General features: G+C 42.0%; 1 protein-coding gene across 1 annotated transcript; it reads left to right on the forward strand.

Annotated features, from left to right (window-relative positions):
* Nucleotides 1-196: 196 nt before the first annotated feature.
* On the forward strand, nucleotides 197-18,822 carry LAP3 (leucine aminopeptidase 3). The gene is made up of 13 exons (XM_080405141.1): nucleotides 197-354; nucleotides 920-1,035; nucleotides 1,370-1,424; nucleotides 3,179-3,284; nucleotides 4,413-4,572; nucleotides 7,999-8,160; nucleotides 9,099-9,257; nucleotides 10,022-10,146; nucleotides 14,052-14,140; nucleotides 15,592-15,694; nucleotides 17,377-17,456; nucleotides 18,086-18,198; nucleotides 18,308-18,822. Exons 1-13 carry the CDS (start codon nucleotides 199-201, stop codon nucleotides 18,504-18,506), a joined length of 1,623 nt encoding a protein of 540 aa, XP_080261267.1. The 5' UTR covers nucleotides 197-198; the 3' UTR covers nucleotides 18,507-18,822.
* Nucleotides 18,823-20,724: the final 1,902 nt, after the last annotated feature.

The following is a 20,724-nucleotide window of genomic DNA, read 5'->3' on the forward strand; positions in this document are numbered from 1 at the left end:
TGAACCCCCGGGGAAGCAGCTTCATCCGCAGCACACGCGAAGACTCACCCAGGGCACACAAGGGGGCGAAAACCCACGGGGAAACCGAGTCCCCCCACGCCGCGTCCACCCCGAAAGAGCAACGCAGCCCGGCCGGCTGCTCCCTGTTCCCCCCCGCCCCCCCGGCGGGCCCCGCCCCGCCCCGCGCCGCGCCGGCTGATGAGGTCATGGGCGCGCCCGCCCGCCCGCCGCGCGGCCATGCTGCTGCCCTGGGCGCGGGGGCTGGGCGCGCGCTGCCTCAACCGGCAGCTGCCCCTGGCCTGCGGCGCCCCGCTGCGGGAGCGCGCGGCGCGGGGCCACGGCGCCGGCGGGAAGGTGAGGGGGCGGCCGGGGTGAGCCGAGGCGGTGGGCGCGTCCCGCGGGGTGCGGGGGGACGGGGGTCCCTTCCTCCTGCTGGGTGCCGCGGCCGAGCGCGCCCGACGCCCGGCTGGGGGTCGCTGTGTGCCCCCCGGCTCCGGGCTGCGGCTGCGCCTGGGAGGGCGTCGGCGGGCGCCGTGCCTGTGGCGGGGCCGCGGGGCTGCGCCCCGGAGAAGCCCCGGCCGGGGGCGGGCCGCTCTCCTGCCCCGGCACCTCGCCGGCTGCCTGTGGGCTTTGTCGGGAGCGGTGCCCGGCCCTGTGGCCCTCGGGAGATCCGCATGGGGCGGAGGGAGGGGGGAAGAACCTCTTCTGTACTGAAAATTGCAGAGTGAAGGAGACTTTGTCTCTGCTTGTTAGGCAAATGACAATAGTTCAGTTATACTGTATGTAATTTCTTTGTCACACTTAAAAGTAGTTGTAGTAGTTTATCCTGGTTTACTAGAGCGTTACTCAGTGCATCGTGTCAGATGAATACATAAACTAAACTTCACGTTGTTTACATTAACATACATCCCTTTTTTAGGGTCTTGTTCTGGGAATCTACTCAAGTGAAAAGGATGAAGGTCCTGCCCAGTTCACTAGTGCAGGAGATGCTTTTGACAGACTTGTGTCTGGAAAGCTGAGAGAACTTCTGGCTGTGTAAGTGTCTGATAAGCTTCTGAAATGGGTAAAAGTACCTATAAACACCGGTAAGAATGGTGTGTGGGTTTTTTTAAAATCAATATTAGTATTTGTATCCATACCACTTCTCAGGCTGGTATTTGCCAGGCCAAGCAGTCTGGAGGGAGGGGAGCTCCTGTGGGAAAACCAAGTACTGAGGAAACATGCCGGCTGTCCATGGGGACTGCCCATGCTGTGAGTCGCACTGAGCCAAGCGTCCCAGTAGTGTTGAGGAGCACTGCGTGGTTGTGGAGTGAATGTAGTACTGTAAGATTTATCACTTCTTTGTTGGAATAATCTTTTTGTGTCCTAGATGTGGGCCACCTTTGAAGAAAGGCAAAACACGCATATTCCATGGTTTGCATCAGGTATGAACTTTGGATTTTTGTGTGCATATTGATTAGTGTGTGAGGCTTGCCCTTGTATCTTACTTCAAGCTGAGTGTACTGATGTGCTTGTATAAATGCTCTTCTCTTCCCACCCCCCTGCCAACAAAAGATGTGGTTCTTACTCAGACCTCCTCTTCTGCACTCCCCATGTTTGCATGTCTTTGCATGATGCTGTAATCTCCGCTGTGCTGCAAAGTGAGAAAATGTAGTAAACAAGCCTGTTTTAAAGGTGGCGTACTCTGAGTAACTGCTTACTCAATGAGCTGAAGCACAACAGTTTTGGATCAGGCTTCTACTGTTCCCCCTGTGTTCAGGGGGAGTGAGCGCACAAGTGTGCACTGAGGTGCAGAAAGACCTTCCAGACATGACGGTTCTAACACAAGGCAGTCCTGTCATAGGCTTTCGTCAGAAAGCAGGACTTCTGTCTGCACAGACATGATACATCACAAGGGTATGAGGTGGGGATTCATCTGCTTCAAGTTAGACTTTTGGTGCTGTTTGAGAAGCTGTAATGCATCTAATGCACCTACATGGAGTTGGCAAATAGTATGATCTGTGCCTCTCTGGAGCAATAGCTAGAGGCTAGGAAGACATGTCATATGACACTAGGTGTCCCTGTCTAAGTAACCAAATCTTACATTAGGAGTATTTAAAGGATTTTAAATGTATCAGTTTGTAGTGAGTACTGCCTACCATGTATAAATTCCTGTGTGGAGACCCCAGACATGTGACACTGGACTCAGCAGAAAGATTCTTGGAAATTTCATGGAAGTTGAGTCCTGTGAAGGTCCTGTTATCCCATTTGTGCATACAGGATGGCCTCTGAACTGAGCAGCAAATCTCCGCAGGAGAAGGCAGTAGCATTTGGCCTTACATACTCATCTAAGTGTGTAAAAATAAAGATAACTAAAAAAATATTGAGGCATTGATCTTCTGGAGAGCTAACACTGCTTTCAGCATCTTGTGGACTAAAAGACTTTACTGTGGTGTAGCAGTTTGAAAGCTGATTGTTAGAATCTGACAGAGCTGCAGTTTGTGATGGAAGGGTAAAGGCTGAGAGTAATTTCGTTTTTCTTCAGAGCTGTGGGAAATCTGTTCATATATATAACCTTGAGTTTTATCCAAAACTGACTTCGTTCTTAAAAGGCTCCTTTAATCTTCAGTATTTCTTCCTTTTCGCCTTCTGCTTGCAGCTTATAAAGCAAGCATTTAGTAGTCTGTAGTCTGTGCCACATTGCTTTCCTGACTTCTGGAGCTGTGTACCACTGGGCAGCTTTGGTTTGTTACCTGGCAAATCATGCTTTCAAAGACTTAGCCTTTGAAGTGATTTTATTTCCTCCAGCTGTGTCAAAAATGATTACACTTCTCCAGCTCAGTGGTGGCATTTGTTGCAGCTGGAAAGCTGGATCTGCTTTCAACGGACTCTGAGACTGGCTCTTAGAAGTATCAAGCTTGCTATGTGTTGAGCGTAAAGCCCTATCTGCTAACATACATGTAATTGACTATTAACTGGACAACAGAACAACTGGTTGCACACCCGTAGCAAGTAACTGGGAGTGCAAGACAGTGGCACCATACTGGCACTTCTCATAAAGAAATGTGTGTAACAGAGAAAGTACTGAACGTTATTTTGATGCTGTCCTTGGTTTGATTTGGAAAGTAAGGGCTTTTTTTAATAACTGCTGTAGCTGTAACAGTGAGGAAAGTGAATCCATTTGTGTGTTGGCTTCTAGGACTTTCCAAGTGTGGTTGTAGTTGGCTTGGGTAAGAAGAATGCTGGAGTAAATGACCAAGAAAACTGGGATGAAGGCAAAGAAAATATTCGTGCAGCTGTTGCAGGTTAACTATTTTTAAAGTTTCTTAAGCATTTTGTATATAAATGTATTGCAGTGGTGCAGCATGTTCTGTTTTTCAAGAGTGAGTCTATCTAGACTATCAAAACTAGTGGTTTTGTTTTGGAATGCAAAACGTATTGTACAGTTTGGTAAATCATTTACTTGTCACTGATACTTATGTAAGTTTTTCCTTAACAAGGAAGGAGTTACAGGACATGTAAATCAATCTGCAGCAGGTAACTGCAGTTATTTAATATAAATAACTTTCCTAAACAGTGTGATATTGAAAGGGCACTTGTTTAATTACTGCTACTTTGAAGTCTGAGAGCGTCACCAATTCACATTATGCTCATGCTGTGCTTAAGGATGTACATATTTAGTTTTGCCACTTAGTTTGTAACTGAAATATTTGTGTTGTAAACTTTTATCTTTGACAGCATCTTAGTAGTATGGTTTGGTATGTTATCTGTGGTAGGCAGAGGAGGCCTCCATCTTAATCAAGGATGACTGCTGCACCTAAGCATGTATAAAACAAGAATAAAAAGAATTCTCACTGCGCAATTTATAATCTGAGACTGGAGGTCAGTCACCATGTATGACAGCTGTATGTTGAAGGTGCCAGCCCATGTTGTCTCACCAGCTGCCAAAACATTGTTATTTAGGTACAAAAAAGAATGTATGGAATATATTATTTTGTTTATAAAAATGTGTATAAACTAATTTGGAAGAAAACAGCAGTCATATATTACTAGCAAATAACTAAATTACAGTACATTTCTGATAGTCATAGATATGACTATAGGTAGTCATAATCCATAGCACTCCAGAATAATAGAGCTTCTCTTTGCTATAGAGTGAGCTTCAAGGAACTGGAACAACTGTGGACTTAGATTTTCATTTTGAAGTGTCTTCATCATTACCATTTGTCAAGTGGTATTTTTAGTTAAAATTTGTCAGTATATGGTCATTAGCATTTCTAATTATTCTACTGCATGATCATCTTAATTGATTTATTTTAAACTGAAGATATCTGACTTTGTTTATTCTTTTTTCCTTCAAATGTCATATTGATCACCTCAGATGCCCGTTTTGCTGTTCTGTGCCATACTCTGCCTCCTGTACTGTTTTTCAGCTGGCTGTAGACACATCCAGGATCTGGAGATCCCTTGTGTTGAAGTAGACCCCTGTGGAGATGCTCAGGCGGCTGCAGAAGGCTCTGTCCTTGGATTGCATGAATATAATGAGCTGAAGCAAAAAAAGAAACTTGTAGTTACTCCTCAGCTTCATGGAAGGTAATGGCAAAAGGAAAGCTTGCCTATTTATTTATCGCTTTGTTTATTTATAAAACTGTGTGCATGCTTGTACATGAGAACAACGTAAAATGGAAAGAACAGGGCTAGCAGCAATATCTGTCTTAATTCAAATGAGTAGGAGGAATTTCCTGAAGTATTTTACATCTCAAGTATACTTACCGTGTTTGTTTCATATGTTTCCTTAGTGTGCCATATTCTGAGGTCAAGGTAAATAAAAGTTGCTTCATAGAAAAGAAGGGCCAGAATAAAAAAAAAAAAGTAAAAAATTACTTGAAGCATAGTTGTGACATAAAAGGACCTCTGTTGGTATTGCATGCCAAAACCATGGAGCAGAAGTATTTTAGTATTTAATAAATCCATTTGAGAACTAGGAAATGCGAACTGACACCAGACCATGCCATGAAGGATATATTTTACATAGTTCATTTGTTGTATTTTCTTTCACAGAGTATAATGCAAGAAGAGAAGCTTGGCTGCTTCTGGTCTTTAAATGGATATCACTGTTACTTGAGAATAGAAAGTTAGATCGGAGCTTTTGGTTCCAGAACAATTATCAAGAATGGACTTTGGACCTTCCCTATAGGATATTCTGTCATGCAGAGGAGAGTTGTTTCCTGTGTGTGCTTTATACAGGAACAAGTCCTTATTTGTGAGGAAGTTAGTGAAATAGAATAAAAACCTCTCAGCTTAAGCATGCGACGTTTTTCCCATTTATGATACAGCAGGTAGTTTGGGAGCTGATCACATTTATAGTAAACAAACATTTCCTGAAAACATAGGTGGTCCAATTACCACTTATGACACTAGACATAATTCTTGTATATAATAATTTAGGTTGGAAAGGACCTCTGGAGGTCATTTAGTCAAGCCCCAGCTTGGATTAGGGATAACCTGGAAGTTGCGTACAACTTTAAAGCTCACTCAGGCCTTTTGTCTAGTCCAGTTTTGAATATTTCCTGAGATGGAAATTCCACAACCTCACTGACCCATCTGTTCTAGGGCTTAACAACAATAATGGTGATATTTATTTTTTTTAATGTCCTTTTGCAGTTTGCCTTGTTGAATCTTGAGACTATTGTCTCCTACCCTTTTACTGTGCAATTCCAAGATGCATCTGTCTTCATCTTCTTTATAAACCCTATCTAAGGGTAAAGGAAAGACTACGATTAGATCTTTACTAAATTTTTCTTCTCTAGGTGAAACAAACCCAATTCTCTTAGCTTGTCCTCATAGCCATGTGCTCCAGCTCCCTACCCCTCTTAGGGGCCCTCCTTTGGACTTTCTCCAGTAGATCAGTATTGGTTTTGTATTCAGGAAGTTTAAAGTGGATGTAGGTAGATGCAGTCTCACAAACCGAGGTAAATAACACTGGCTATGCTCTAATCCAGCTCAGCTGGCCTTTGTCACCACAGTAATGCACTGCTTACTCCTGTTCAGCTTGGCCACCAGGATCCCCAGGTTCTTTTCTGCAACATTGCTTTCTGTCTAGTCAGGTGTCCAGCCTGACTGTTGCATAGAGCTGTTCTGTCCCACGTACAACTTTAAGCCAGTCTTCGTTAAACTTCCCCTTGGTGCGTTCCTGCAGCCTGTCAAGGCCCCTATGAATGATGGCCCTACACTCCCTGTTTCAGCTGCTCCCCGCAATGTGATGCTGTCCGTAAATTTCTGAGGATACATTTCATTGTCCAAGTTGCTGATGAAGGTATCAGCCTCAATACCAACCCTTGAGGAACACTGCATAACTAACTGCCAGCAAGATCATTCAGCTGTTCGCTGTCTTCTGAGCCCAACAGTTCTTCCAGTTTTTCACCCATTTTATAGTCTACCCCTCCAGTTCATGTTTTCTCAATTTATCTGCAATGATTCTATGTAAAAACACAGTTCTTCCAGTTTTTCACCCATTTTATAGTCTACCCCTCCAGTTCATGTTTTCTCAATTTATCTGCAATGATTCTATGTAAAAACCTTGCTAAAGCCAAGCTATGGCATCCATCAAGAAGGATATCCACTGTGGTCCTCTGTGCCAACCCTCTCATCATAAAAGTCATTCAAGTTGGTCAGGCATGATTTGCCCCAAATAAATCTATTATGACTGTTCCCAGTGAACGCCTTGGCCTTTATGTACCTGGAAACGGCTTCCAAGATTACTTTCTCCATAAACTTCTAGGGGATTAGTCTAGGATAACTGGCTTGTAGTTCCCTATATCCTCCTTGCCGTTCTTAAAGATGGGGCTTTGTCCTTTTTCAGTCAACAGAGACCACATTCGAGTACCTTTTGAACAGAGAGGCGCTAGGCTTGCAGTGACGCCAGCCAGCTCCCCCAGCACTCACACATATATCCTGCCTGCTACTGGGGACCCGTACGTGCACAGCTTCATTACGCAGTCCTAAATCTAGCTTCCTTTGCTGTGGGTGTACCTTTCTTCCCTAAACTCTGCTACTAAGCACAAAGAACTGGGGAATCTGGAAGCAGAGGTTAATTATTAAGACTGATGCAAAGCAAGCACTGAGAACTTCAGTCTTCACTAGATTGTTCCCTTGCTAAATGGGGCAGGCAGCATTATTGCTGACCTTCCTTTTGCTGATGATGTACCTGTTGAAGTTCTCTTGTTGCCTACGCTGCTACTTGCAGCTTGAGTGTCAGCTGAGATTTGTTTTTTTAATTCCATCCCTCCATATCCACGCAATGTTTCTGTGTTTCTCCTGGATTTCTCCTTCACTGTGTTGCTCTTTCGAGAGGCAGAATCCTTATGAGTTTAATGCCCTGTTTTGTGATAACTTTTAAAGCAAATCAGTCTTCCAGTTCTGTCTCAGTGAAGTGAAAGGCTTTGTATTGGTAGTGTTGCAAAGTAACCAGAGAGACATCTTCATTTCCTGTGCAGGCAGCTCTTCAAATACTGCTCTGTCATTTGTTAGCGAAATGCCTTGAGTGCACTGTGAAATGAGATACCAATTCCACTCTTGCATCACAATCATATTTCAGTAAAGTGAAAAACAGAATTGGAGGCTTTATATGATAAATAAAAACTTTCAGAGCTGTTATAATTAATGTGATAACAAATTTTGGAAGGGATATTAAACCTTTTGCTTGAGGATTTAAGACAATCTCTGACTCTTAAGGCTTAGGACAAGACCTAATGTATTAGATAATTTTATGTCTGTCTGCTCTAGGATTCTTCTAGCTTTCTGTGAAGCATTTAACACTGACTAGAACCAGAGATGAGCTACTATATTAGATGCAGCCTGGAACTCATACTAAATTAATTGTAGTAAGATTACTATGACATTCTTAATTGCCCCAAATTAATGATACTGCATTTTCAAACAGGAGAGGACAGATGGATACTGACAACATCTTACTTTTGTAAACATTTATGATCCTGATTATTGTATGGTGTTGTTTAGTGCTGAAAGTGAAGCCTGGCAAAAAGGTGTTATCTACGCTGAGGGTCAGAACCTCGCTCGGTACCTTATGGAGGCTCCAGCTAATTATATAACTCCAATCAAATTTGCCGAACAAATTGAACAGAAGCTTAGAAGTTTCAGCAATGTGAAGGTCCATATAAGGTAAATTCTGTTGAAATGATTCCTCTGTAGGGTAAGATACCTTCCGGGTTAATCCTGTCTGCAGTGGGCTGTCATTTTCGCTTTGCCACTTCAAACAGCAAAAGCAGGGGAAGTGTTTGGCAAAAAGGTCTGAGCGGTGCCTAGACTGCAAGCTCCTCTCAGCCTGTGACACAGTAAAATGATTAACTGTCAACTAGTCATACAGTCAGTTACTGCTTAATTAACACATGTGCTGTGAAGGGAAGCCTGATAAAGACTCTGTGAATAAAGGACAAATACCAGGTACCTTTTTTCTAATACCTTTTGTTTTCTTCCCAAGTGTTTTTTTTTGTTTGGATGTGGTAATTAAACATCCTCTTTTTATTGATTTTATTGTTGGGATTTTTTTAGCTTTCAAAAACGTTGAGATGGAGCCATAAAAGCCCTTGCGGTTCAGTTTGCCCAGCTAATGCTTCTGAATTTCTAATCACTGCTCTTTGGTGGAATTGGGCTAACTGGTTGTGCAAGGGGACTGTTTTGTTGAAAAGCAAAAGAATGAGGGAAATCAACTTTGTCTATAGTTAACCGTCCTGATAGCAGAAAGCTAAGCTGTAACCTGCTGCAAAATTGTTACTTAATATGCCTTCAGAGACTACGGTTTCATGGGCAAGTGAAAGTTTAATGTTTCTGATATAGAAAATGTAGACAAGCTGTTTTGTTGTTTTTCTTAAACAAGGCAAAACAAAAAACAAGCAGCAACTTTAAGGAAGTATTTTTCTGTTTCATAAAGTAATAAATTTGCATTTAAATGACAATTTCCAAAAATAACTAATAAAATCAAATTAAGTTTGTATACAAACCTTCAGGAGTTGTGATCTCTTAAAAACAAACAAAATCATTTTGGTCAAAGTGTCTTAAGTAAAAAAAAAATAAAAACAAAATCTTTTTTTCTGTTCCAGACCAGAGTCTTGGATAGCAACACATCAGATGGGAGCATTCCTGAGTGTAGCTAAGGGTTCTGCTGAACCTCCCATCTTTTTGGAGATTCACTATTTAGGTGGTGCTAATACAAATGACTCCCCATTGGTATTTGTAGGAAAAGGAGTTACATTTGACAGGTATGTATGCTGATATTTTAGTGACTAGAGGGGGTAACATGCCTTCCAGCTATTCATGTTCAATGAGGAGATGCTTTTTCTTTGCTCACCATGTCTTCAAATGCCATTCCAGTGAACTTGCCTTGTATAGTAGATTGTGCTGCTTTTCCGGGGGATAAGACAAACGTGAATGGACAAAGTAGGAATTGATATTCCCTTGTCTTGTAAGGGGAAAATGCAAATTCAGGGGGAAAGAAAACAATGTGCTGTTTCTTCTTTTTTGGCCTGAGCAAAGCTCTAGATAAAAGAATTTACATGTTTAGAGTTGCAGTCTGTCATTGAACATCTAGATCATACTTAACAGAAAATAGTTAATTCTTTGCAGCAGTTCCTTCTAACTCCTTTTTATGTCACGTAACTACTGAAGAATTTATCAGTCTGTTCCGCTTCCATATGCTGACTTTACCAAGTGTTTTGTGTTCTTATGTTACTACAAAGACCGTTGAGTTAGTCTGCTGCAGATTACCTGTGTGTGGTTTTTTGTTTTTGTTTTTTTTAAATGGTGTCCTAATTATGAGAAAGTAACTCGGGAACATTCTATCTGAAATGAAAACCCAGATACCTTGCTTTCAGTGTGTTTACTAGGGTGTTGCAGGAATATTTGAAAACACCAATCTAGCATTTACTGATACTTGGTGCTAAAACTTACTGATGGACAGTATATTATCAATGTATGCAACATAGAACTTCTGCATATTGGATGATACTTGTGCTGTTTGTTCCAGTGGTGGCATTTCACTGAAGCCATCATCTGGTATGGATGCGATGAGAGCAGATATGGGAGGCGCAGCAACTATCTGTTCAGCCATTGTGACAGCAGCAGCTTTAAATCTACCTCTTAATATAATTGGTAAGTGTGTTTCTGTGAGAAGCCAAAAATCTTAGTTTTACAAGGTCTTGTTTAGACAGTAATTTTCTAGTTTCAGTAGTGGTAACGGTCATTGTCATGGTTCAGCTCCAGCCAGAAACTTAAATACCACATAGGTGCTTGCTTGCTCCCTGCACCCCTACCTGGAGGGATGGGGAGGAGAACCTGAAACAAATGTGAAGCTTGAGGGTTGAGATAATAACAAGTTAATAATTAAAATAGGAGGAAAAACCCCAAGCTGTATTAATAGTAACTATTATAATGAGAAAGAGGGAGAAGGAAAGAGGAATAAAATCCAAAGGGAAGGGAGAAAAGAAAACAAGTGATGCAGAATACAGTTGCTCATCACTCACTGACCAGTGTCCAGCTAGTCCCTGAGCAGCAATTCACTGGTCCTGGACAGCTCCCCCCAGTTTACATACTGAGCATGTCCTATGGTATGAATATCCCTTTGGCCAGTTTGGGTCAGCTGTCCTGGCTGTGTCCCCTCTCAGGTTTTTGTGCCTCTCCCGTCTTCTCGATGGGAAGGCCTGAGACACTGAAAAGTTCTTGACTTAGTATAAACGTCACCAAGCAACAACTAAAAACATCTGTGTTGTCAACATTGTCCAAAATACAGTGCTGCACCAGCTACTAAGAAGAAAGTTAACCCTATCCCAGCTGAAACCACGACAGTCATATAGAATTGTGATAGCCTCTTGCAGAGCTACTTCTCTTATTCCCTTGCTCAGCCTCTCTTCTGTTTTTACTTGCTTATCAAAAACCTATTAGCTTTGCTTGAATAAAATACTGCAACACAGTATTAAAATTCTGAAGGCATGATTTTTAGATTACAGGAGAGAAATGATTGTTAGCAAACTTGACAAAAAACTTACTGAAGTTTTAAGTCCTGATCATAATAAGGAGGAATACGGATATCTGTAAAAGCAATTAAAAATGAGGAGTTAGCTTAACTGACTCTGTGTTTGCCACAGCTGAACAGGAAGAGGGATCAGCTCTTGTTTCTGTAGGTGAATATCTCTGAAGGAATCTAAAACAAACCCAATCTGCTGCTGATACTATTTTTAAGTACAAGCAGTGCTTATTTTTTTTCTGCAAAAATGTTGCACACCTAGAATTAAATAAGCTGATTCAAGAACCATGCCCACACCAGTTGGCAATGATACATAATCCATTCACAGAATGGTCAGGGTTGGAAGGGACCTCTGGGGATCATCCAGTCCAACCCCCTGCTAAAGCAGGTTCACCCAGAACAGGTTGCACAGACTCCCATCCAGGTGGGTTTTGAATGTCTCCAGAGAAGGAGACTCCACAGCCTCTCTGGGCAGTCTGCTCCAGTGCTCTGTCACCCTCAAAGAAGTTTCTCCTCACATTCAGATGGAACTTCTTGTGTTACGGTTTGTGCCTGCTGCCCCTTGTCCTGTCACTGGGCGCTGCTGAAAAGAGCCTGGCCCCAGCCTCTTGACACTTGCCCTTGAAACATCTGTAGACGTTGGTAAGATCCCCTCTGGCTGCTCTTCTGGCTAAACAGGCCCAGCTCTCTCAGCCTTTCCTCACAAGGGGGATGCTCCGGTCCCCTCATCACCTTCATAGCCCTCTGCTGGACCCTCTCCAGTAGTTCCCTGTCTCTCTCTTGAACTGGGGAGCCCAGCGCTGGACACAGCACTGCAGGTGCGGCCTCCCCAGGGCAGAGCAGCGGGGCAGGATCACCTCCCTGCACCTGCTGGCCACGCTCCTCCTAATGCACCCCAGGATCCCACTGGCCTTCCTGGCCACCAGGGCACACTGCTGGCTCATGGGCAACTTGTTGCCCACCAGCACTCCCAGGTCCTTCGTCGCAGAGCTGCCTCCCAGCAGGTCAGCCCCAGGCTGTACTGGTGCATGGGGTTACTCCTCCCTTGGTGCAGGACCTTACGCTGGCCTTTGTGGATCTCCACTAGGACCCCCTCCACCCAGCTCTCCAGCCCATCCAGGTCTCGCTGAACGGCAGCGCAGCCTCCTGGTGTGTCAGCCACTGCTCCCAGGTTTGTGTCGCCAGCAAACTTGCTGAGGGTACGCTCTGTCCCGTCACCCAGGTCACTGATGGATACGTTGAACAGGACCGGACCCAGTACTGACCCTGGGGAACATTGCTCGAGCTACAGGCCTCCAGCTGGACTCTGCGCCGTTGACCACAACCCTCTGAGCTCTGCCATTGAGCCAGTTCTCAATCCACCTCACTGTCCACGCACCTAACCCGCACTGCCTGAGCTTACCTGTGAGGGTGTTGTGGGAGAGTGTCTAAAGCCTTGCTGAGGTCAAGGCAGACAACATCCACTGCTCTCCCCTGTCTACTGAGCCAGTCATTCCATCATAGAAGGAAGGCTATTGGGTTCATCAGGCATGATTTCCCCTTGGTGAAGCCTTGTTGACTGCTCCTGATAACCTTCTTTTCCTCCACATGCTTAGAGATGGCATCCAGGATGAGCCGTTCCATCACCTGTCCAGGGATGGAGGTGAGGCTGACCAGTCTGTACTTTCCTGGGTCTTCCTTCATGCCCTTGTAACAGACTGGAGTGACATTGGCTTTTCTCCAGTCCTCAGGCACCTCTCCTGTTCTTCATGACCTTTTAAAGATGATGGAGAGTGGCTTTGTAGTAACATATGTCAGCTCCTTCAGCACCCCCAGGGTGCATCCCGTCAGGGCCCATAGATTTTTGGGTGTCAAGTTGGCTTAAATGATCTTCCTCCACCGAGAGAAAGTTTTTCTTTCTCCAGACTTTCTCTCTTGCCTTCAGGGCCTGGGTGGCCTGGGCAGTGAAGACTGAAGCAAAGAAGGCGTTCAGTAACTCTGCCTTCCCTGTATCCTTCATCACCAGGGCACCCACCTCTCGTTCAGAAGCAGTCCCTCTTTTTCCCTCGTCATCCTTTTGCAACTGATGTTGGAAGAAGCCATTCTTGTCCTTGACATCTCTCGTCAGACTTAAATCCAAATGGACCTTAGCCTTTGTGTCATCTCCCTGCATATTCTGATCGTGTCCCTGTATTTCTCCCGAGCGGCCTGTCCCTTTTCCCACATCTCACAAACTTCCTTCTTGTGTTTGAGCTTTTCTAGGATAAGTTTCATGTTTGAGAACCTTGACTTCCAGGAAACTAGTACTGTAGTCACTAATGTGCTTCAGCCGGTGGAGGGCAGTGAAACACACAGCCGCACTACATTCCTGACTGAACAAGTACGGGATGGGAAGGGCAAAATCTGGAGCAAAAGTCTGTGTACATAATTCTACTGAAAAGAGGTAGCCCACAGTTCGTTTATTCCATGTGCCAGGAGCAGTTTTTTCCTAGGAATGGTGGAGTGCCTTTCATCCTATTATCCCATTCATAGTTAGAGTTTTAACACTGACCCTCTTTGGTTTTTTGCTCATCTCTATTTGATCTTCTTATGGTTGGAGTCTTATGGCAAGTCCTTGGATCCCTCTTGACATTAAACAATGTTCACAGTGAGCAGAGCTTGACTGGCTCAGAGTGTTAATTTGAGAAGTTTTTATCTTCAGAAAGAAAGAAATCCCTTTACATGTGACTAATTATTCATATATGGGAGACATAAGGATAATATTTGTTGCTCCTCTGATCTCAGTTGTCTGGGCATAAAGTAGAATTAAATCGCAGTGGTAGATGGTAAAAGCCTAAAGTGGTGTAGGTGGGAGAATGTGGTGGTACAACATGCAGAGGAATTTTCCTGATTGAAAATTGGACCACATATCTTTCAGTGACCGTGTTGGATTTTCAGCATAAATTGAAGATGAGAATAGTACTGTTTTCTTAGGGAGGTGTTTGGTTTTTCTTTTAAGTATTGTTTCTAGACCTTCTCTGAGAAAGAAACTAATAATGCACTTTTTCTCTCTGAGGTTTGGCACCCCTCTGTGAAAATATGCCCAGCGGCAAGGCAAACAAGCCTGGGGATGTAGTTAGAGCCAAGAATGGAAAAACAATACAGGTATGCCTGTGAAACCTGGATTTTGAATACTTGCAGTTAATTGGTTTAATCAACCAAGTTATAAGACTGCAGTCAGAATACGTTTGAAAAGACCCTTTAAAAAGATAAGCAGTGCAAATGCAGTTTAAAAATACGTAAGCATGTTATTAATTAGAAATTGCTATCATAAGATTCTTTGAAATATAGATTGGAGAGATTAGACGTGTTTTATAAATTGCTAGGAAGAGCTGAAAAGTATGAGCATTTACTGAACATGCTTGACAGTCTTTGTTTTAGCACAAGTGGTGGTTACAATGCTCATAAATACAGGTTCTTGGTCAGAATAAGTAGCATATTAATTGCTTCCAGCAGACCCTTCAGGACACTTCCCTGCTATCTGGAGTAAGAGCCTTCTAGTTCCTTGAGGTTCTTGTCCCAAAACTGAGTTCAGTCACCCTCTGCTTTGAGGGAAAAGACTGAGCACACATCACCCCACCAGGAATATGCAAGAAAGTGCTAGTAGCTCAGAGCACATCATGCAGTTAATCTTGCAGAATTCATCATGAGCTTTCCCTGAACGGGAAAGCAGCAAAGAGGCTACTGGTTTTTTTGGTGGATTTTTTTTTTTTTTTTTGAGGGATTAAGTGTCAAGATCCAAAGAGAAAGCAATACAACAAAGAACTGTTTCCAGGCTTGCATCTGTGCTTCTTTGTGGCACAGAATCACAGAATGGTCAGGGTTGGAAGGGACCTCTAGGGATCATCCAGTCCAACCCCTGCTAAAGCAGGCTCACCCAGAACAGGTTGGACAGAATCCCATCCAGGCAGGTTTTGAATGTTTCCAGAGAAGGAGACTCCACAACCTCTCTGGGCAGTCTGCTCCAGTGCTCTGTCACCCTCAAAGAAGTTTCTCCTCACATTCAGATGGAGCTACCTGCATTGCAGTTTGTGCCTGTTGCCCCTTGTCCTGTCACTGGGTGCTGCTGAAAAGAGCCTGACCCCAGCTTCTTGACACTTGCCCTTAAGATATTTGTAGACATTGGTAAGGCAACCCTCTCCTCCTTGGCAGTTTCCATTTGCCAGATCACTGTGCTTGTTCAGTACCAGCCCCTGGGATTCCCAGGGCTTTGCTGGGAATGGTAACCAGCCCCTGCACTCCCCTGGGGCACATCTCCAGCCTCAAGGCTCTTCTGAGGGGTCAGCAGTACAGAGGCCCAGCATGTAGAGGAGGTTGCATTGCTGAAAGATGACATCAGCTACAAATTTTATTTTATAAATATAACTGTATATCAGTATTGTCTTTTTTCTTTTGTTTTTGTAGTTTATTTTGAGTAAATTTTTATTACTTGAAGTTGCTAGGGCCTGTGGCAGTGCATTTATAACCTGACGTATTTAAAATCATAAGTAAGAAATAAGTCAGTGAAAGGGATATTTTGAGTAGTTAATCTGTTTTTACCGGTTTTGCACCTGAAGGTAGATAACACAGATGCAGAAGGAAGACTGCTGTTAGCTGATGCTCTCTGTTATGCCCACAATTTTAATGCAAGGGCTATTGTGAATGCTGCAACGTTAACAGGTAAGCAGTCTCCCCCCCAGCTCACTTTGCAAGTCAGTTCTTTGTTGCTGTCATTAATTGGGCTGTGGATTAGTTGCACTTTGTTTAGAAAGCCAACCTGAATTTGAAAGTAGTTGAGATGATTTTACATGTTGTAGGACAACAGGTAGCACAGTTTATGCTCTAGTAACTTGTACAGCTGCAGTGTGTCTATAGGACTAAGGCAGGGTATTGGCATGCAGGGGACAGCAATGTCAACAAAGTTGGGCCAGCCCAGCCAAGCTGGAACCTAAAAGCAGGAAAACTACACAGACTTTCTGCAGATGTTTCTGCAGAGCTTCCCAGTGCTTCCATTTCTGAGCTAAGCCCTCCCAACTCCCAGGGCTAAATGATACAGAGATGCTGGCATGGTTGTGGAAGAATCCTACCAAGTCCATATGGCACTGGCCGTGCTGGAGCCAAAATAGTTTCTTTGTGAATGGCTTTTGGACTGCCTGAGCTCTGACCTAGCCAGCACCAGTTCCTCCATTATGTGAGCTAGCTCAGGTCTCCATGAAACTAGGTAACAGGAGAGTTGTTATCATCTTCCTAAGAGTTTGTTTGACTGAAGTATCTCTTATTTTATGCACAGTTTGCATGCTTTCAGGCATAATAAAATATGCTTCAATTGTTTCATCTCTACAGTTGTATATGAATGAGGTTATAATTTTAAATTTAAAAACAGCCTTATGTATGCATCTCATGAACTGCAGTAACAAGCTGTCATGGGTGAAGTGACTAGCTGAAATGAGAACAAACATGGAAGAGTAGTTCAGACAGGAGTCCATTGTGTTGCTTAATGAATGTGCTAAACAAAATAATTAGCTTTCTGTATGTTCTCTACTAGTGCTTTAAATTGTTCCATCAGTTTTACCAGTTCAAATGCTGAGGAAAATTTCAATAAATAGAAGGGAAACTGATTTTAAGATCATTGGCTTGTATAAAAGTATTCCCATATAAAGGGCATGAATAGGAGGAGGAGTTTACTCCCACTGTAGATTATTCTGTGTTTGGGTTGCTTGAGCACCAAGCAAAAAGGACAACTCCTGTAGAAATTTCTTTGACATATCACTTTGTTAAATTACCTTTCTTTTTTCGTTTTTTATTCTCACTGTATTAGAAAAGCAGTTCTATGGCATCAAATAAACATATATGTAATCACTCTGGTTTAGGCATGATTTAATATTTTGATAAGGATTATTTTCCACTTTGAGTAAATTAGGCTATACAAAAACCTATTCAAGTGAAATTCACAAAAGGGGAAGTATCAGCTTGAAAATTATAGAGGTCTATAAATTTGAAAAAGTCCACTCTTATTGTTTCCATATGGAAAATATAATTTACACTTTTTTTAGAAGACATAGTTATTATTGAATGCATTGTATTAGAAATATTGCTAAGAATCATCAAGCTGAAAACAGAAAATCTAGTTTAACGAAATACAGAATATAATGTCTATGAATTCTTGTCCTGCTAGTTTATTTAAATGTTTTGACAATGTTTAAACTTCTAAAAATTCAAGTGTACTAAAATATTTTTTGCAGACTTCAGAAATTATTGATAATGGGAATTAAAGATGGAAAGTTCTGTGAGGAGTCAGGATGCAGAGGAATAGCTCAGGTCTACCTTTGCCTTTGTATAACCTTGAAGGTGTGTATCTGTAGGTGCCATGGATGTTGCATTGGGGTCTGCTGCGACTGGAGTGTTCACAAACTCATCTTGGCTTTGGACTCACCTTTATGAAGTAGGCCATCTGCATTATTATTAGATCATAGAACTTAGTAATATCAGGTGTTACTGAAAGTTTGTGTGTTACTGAAAGTGTTACTTTATGCAAATCTAAAAGTTATATTATTGGATTAGGAATGGTGTTAGTACTGTATTTAATTGAAAATATGACAATTACTAGCTCTTTAGTAAGGTTTAATATACAGCAAACAGCATGCACATCATCTCAAATCTGCATGTTCTGGTCACTTATTGCATATGCATAAGCTCTGAACTACTGATGGTAATTAGTTCACGTTAAAAAGATAATTGATTTTGCTTAACACAGAGAAATTCAGGGAGGCTCGTGAGTGGCTGAAGTGGAATGGCTAAAGGAAGTCTCTGCAGGGAAGGATTTGTATTGTTAGGAGGGAAAAAATGAAAAAAAAAACATGCAGTCTTTAGATTTTGCCTTTTGACTCTTAAGTATCTAAAAAAGTAGTATTCACTGTTTTGTTTTGCAGTGTATTTCCCAATACCTAGTATTATATTGGGCTGAAGACTTCTATACTGATCAAAGCTAAACAAAAATATGCATGATAGTGGGGCTTATAAATGCAGTTTTTAAAAAAATAATTGCCAAAACTATCACCGTTTCTTTTTCAGGCCAGCATTTTGACAGGAGACAGGGTTTGGAGAATGCCTCTCTTTGAACATTACACAAAACAAGTAACAGACTGTCCTCTTGCAGATCTGAGTAACATTGGAAAGTATAGCAGGTAAGGTGTGCCAGTGTCCTTTATGTGCCCCTTTGTTTCAGTGCATTCATTTAATGTTCGCGATGTTGGTGTTGCTTTAGAAACAATACAATTTTTCTGCTTCCCACAGAGCTGGAGGAGCATGCACAGCTGCTGCATTCCTGAAAGAATTTGTGACTGCCTCTCACTGGGCTCATTTAGATATAGCTGGTGTGATGTCGAATAAAGATGAGGTGCCCTATCTTCGAAAAGGCATGGCAGGGCGGCCTACAAGAACGCTAGTAGAGTTTGCAGCTCGGTTAAGTCAAGACAGTCACAATACCAAATAAAACACTCTAAAATCATTCACTCTGCCTTAAGAAAAAAAAATAATCTTAAAAGTACTCTGTAAATGAATGCCCCAAGTGTATTTTCACTATGGCAATGAACTATGAATGCATTTTATAAATCATTACTTGGGTAAGAATATTTCACCTTTGAGATTTGTCTTCTCATATTATGCAGTTTAAAATAAAAAATACTCTATTTCAACTATTGAGATACTTAGTACCAAAACACGATGATGGAAAACATCTGAGCTCCTATTTTATATGTAAAGTAATTATTGCAGACAATAAATCTTACTTGGGTGTGTGTGTTGATTGAGAGAGAATTGACAGTAGATGGAGATCACAGCTGTGCCTTGGGTTTGGGTGAATCGTAGGTGATGTGAAAGGTAACTGCAATGTTGTTTATAAAAATGCCCTTTTAACATTTTTCCTTAGAAAAACTAAGACAGCTGTTGGTGTGTATAAGGGTAGAAATTATGTGCCATCAGACTTTCTCAGCTGTTGCAATTAGTACAATTTAATTTGTCTTGCAGGCAACTTACAAGGTGTGTATCTTCTGATCTGGACACCCACTTTCTTGACTTTTCTTTCTTTAAGTCTGTACAAAAATATCCAGACCAGAAAAACATTCCTCAGACCAGTCAGGTTCAAGAGATACCTGGGCTGTACTCTGCCCTAAAGTCCAAGCCTAAAATACAGGGACATAGTCAGGCCTTTCTGATAAAACAGCATTTTTTAAAAATGAGCATCTGTACATGGATTGCACGTAAGTATACAGTGTGGATTTCCAAAATAAATCACCACCAGGGTTAACCCACTACACCTGTCCAGTGTAAAATACAACCCCTGGTATAAAATACTAACAAGATTGCACACCACATTGCTAGTCTAGTTTCCCGAAGAAAAAAAATGTCACAGTATCTATGCATGTCTGTATTCACCTATTTGTTCTCTTTTGTGACCCAATAACTTCAGAATTCACAGGCTAATTCCAACCATATTTGAGAGAGGCCTCAGAAATACTCAATTCTTACAACGTTCATGAAGAAAGAGGCTTGGATATACATGCTGCTTTAGTGAACCCTCTAAATCAAAACTTGCAGTGTGAGTTTGGCTCTTTAAATGCCTTAATCAGGGGAAAGACTCAAATGAGAACTTACACCTTCTTAGAGATGGTGTGGAAACATACAGTTGAAAACAAATTATTTCATCATACGAACCTGTCCTATGACCAACAGACCATCTCTTTTCCAGGAATAATCTTTAGGCAGTTCCAGTCACCCTATCTCAAAATAATGAAGTAGAACTAGAAAATATAAAGAGAAAGGAAACAAGGATGGCAATCTCAATTCATAGATTTTATCTAAGAGTCAAAATAGGCTAGATCTCTTCAGCCAGTGAAAGGGATGGCTGAAAAGATCTATGAAAGCATGAATGACACACAGAAATTGAATAGAAAATTATTTGCTAGCATCATTAAAAGGGAACACATGGATTACCATATGGATATTTTAAAAGTAACACATGCAGATGGTCTTCTGCAGGACTTCAAAAACAGAATTCAGTGTGGTAGGATGTTTTGGAGACCAAAACTTCAGGGGGATAGATAAATGCCAGGGGTACATATCCATGATCTGAATGTAGAATTAAGAATCTCATAGTTTGCAATTGCCAAAAGATGTAACGTCAAGAGGGAAAGAATACATTTCCTTATATCCTTTGCACCTACTTCCACTAGAAGCTTGTTGGAGATGGAATACAGTGCTTGTGGGGCCTTTTGTATGACCAAATCCCTAATTCATGATTCTCAAAAGGGGTAATGTAAAGAGGGCAAGGCTGTATGGCTTTGTTCCTTAATCTCTTCATCTGCTTCTTGTACTGACTATTGTTGGATATGGAATATAGTGCTTGGGACTTTGGGTATGAACAAGTATGATTGTTACAGTCTTCAAGATCATACAGGTTAAAACTTAGCACAAGTTTCTAAGGAAGAAAGCAAATTCAGCAAGTTTTCACTGGCAGGTGATGTGTGTTGGAGCTGTATACTCCGCCCAGTAAATCATATATAGTGTGATAGTCTATCCACCTCTTCAGTTCCTTCTGCTGCAGAAGAATCTGTTGGCAAGATCAGGAATTTCACAGTAGGACTGGTCTCCTCAAGCAATAGATTCTATTTGTCCAGAGAACAGAGTAAGAAGAGATTTTTTCTTATTTGAAC

Source organism: Falco punctatus (assembly GCF_963210335.1).
Source record: "Falco punctatus genome assembly, chromosome: 1".
Classification (NCBI taxonomy): Eukaryota; Metazoa; Chordata; class Aves; order Falconiformes; family Falconidae; genus Falco; species Falco punctatus.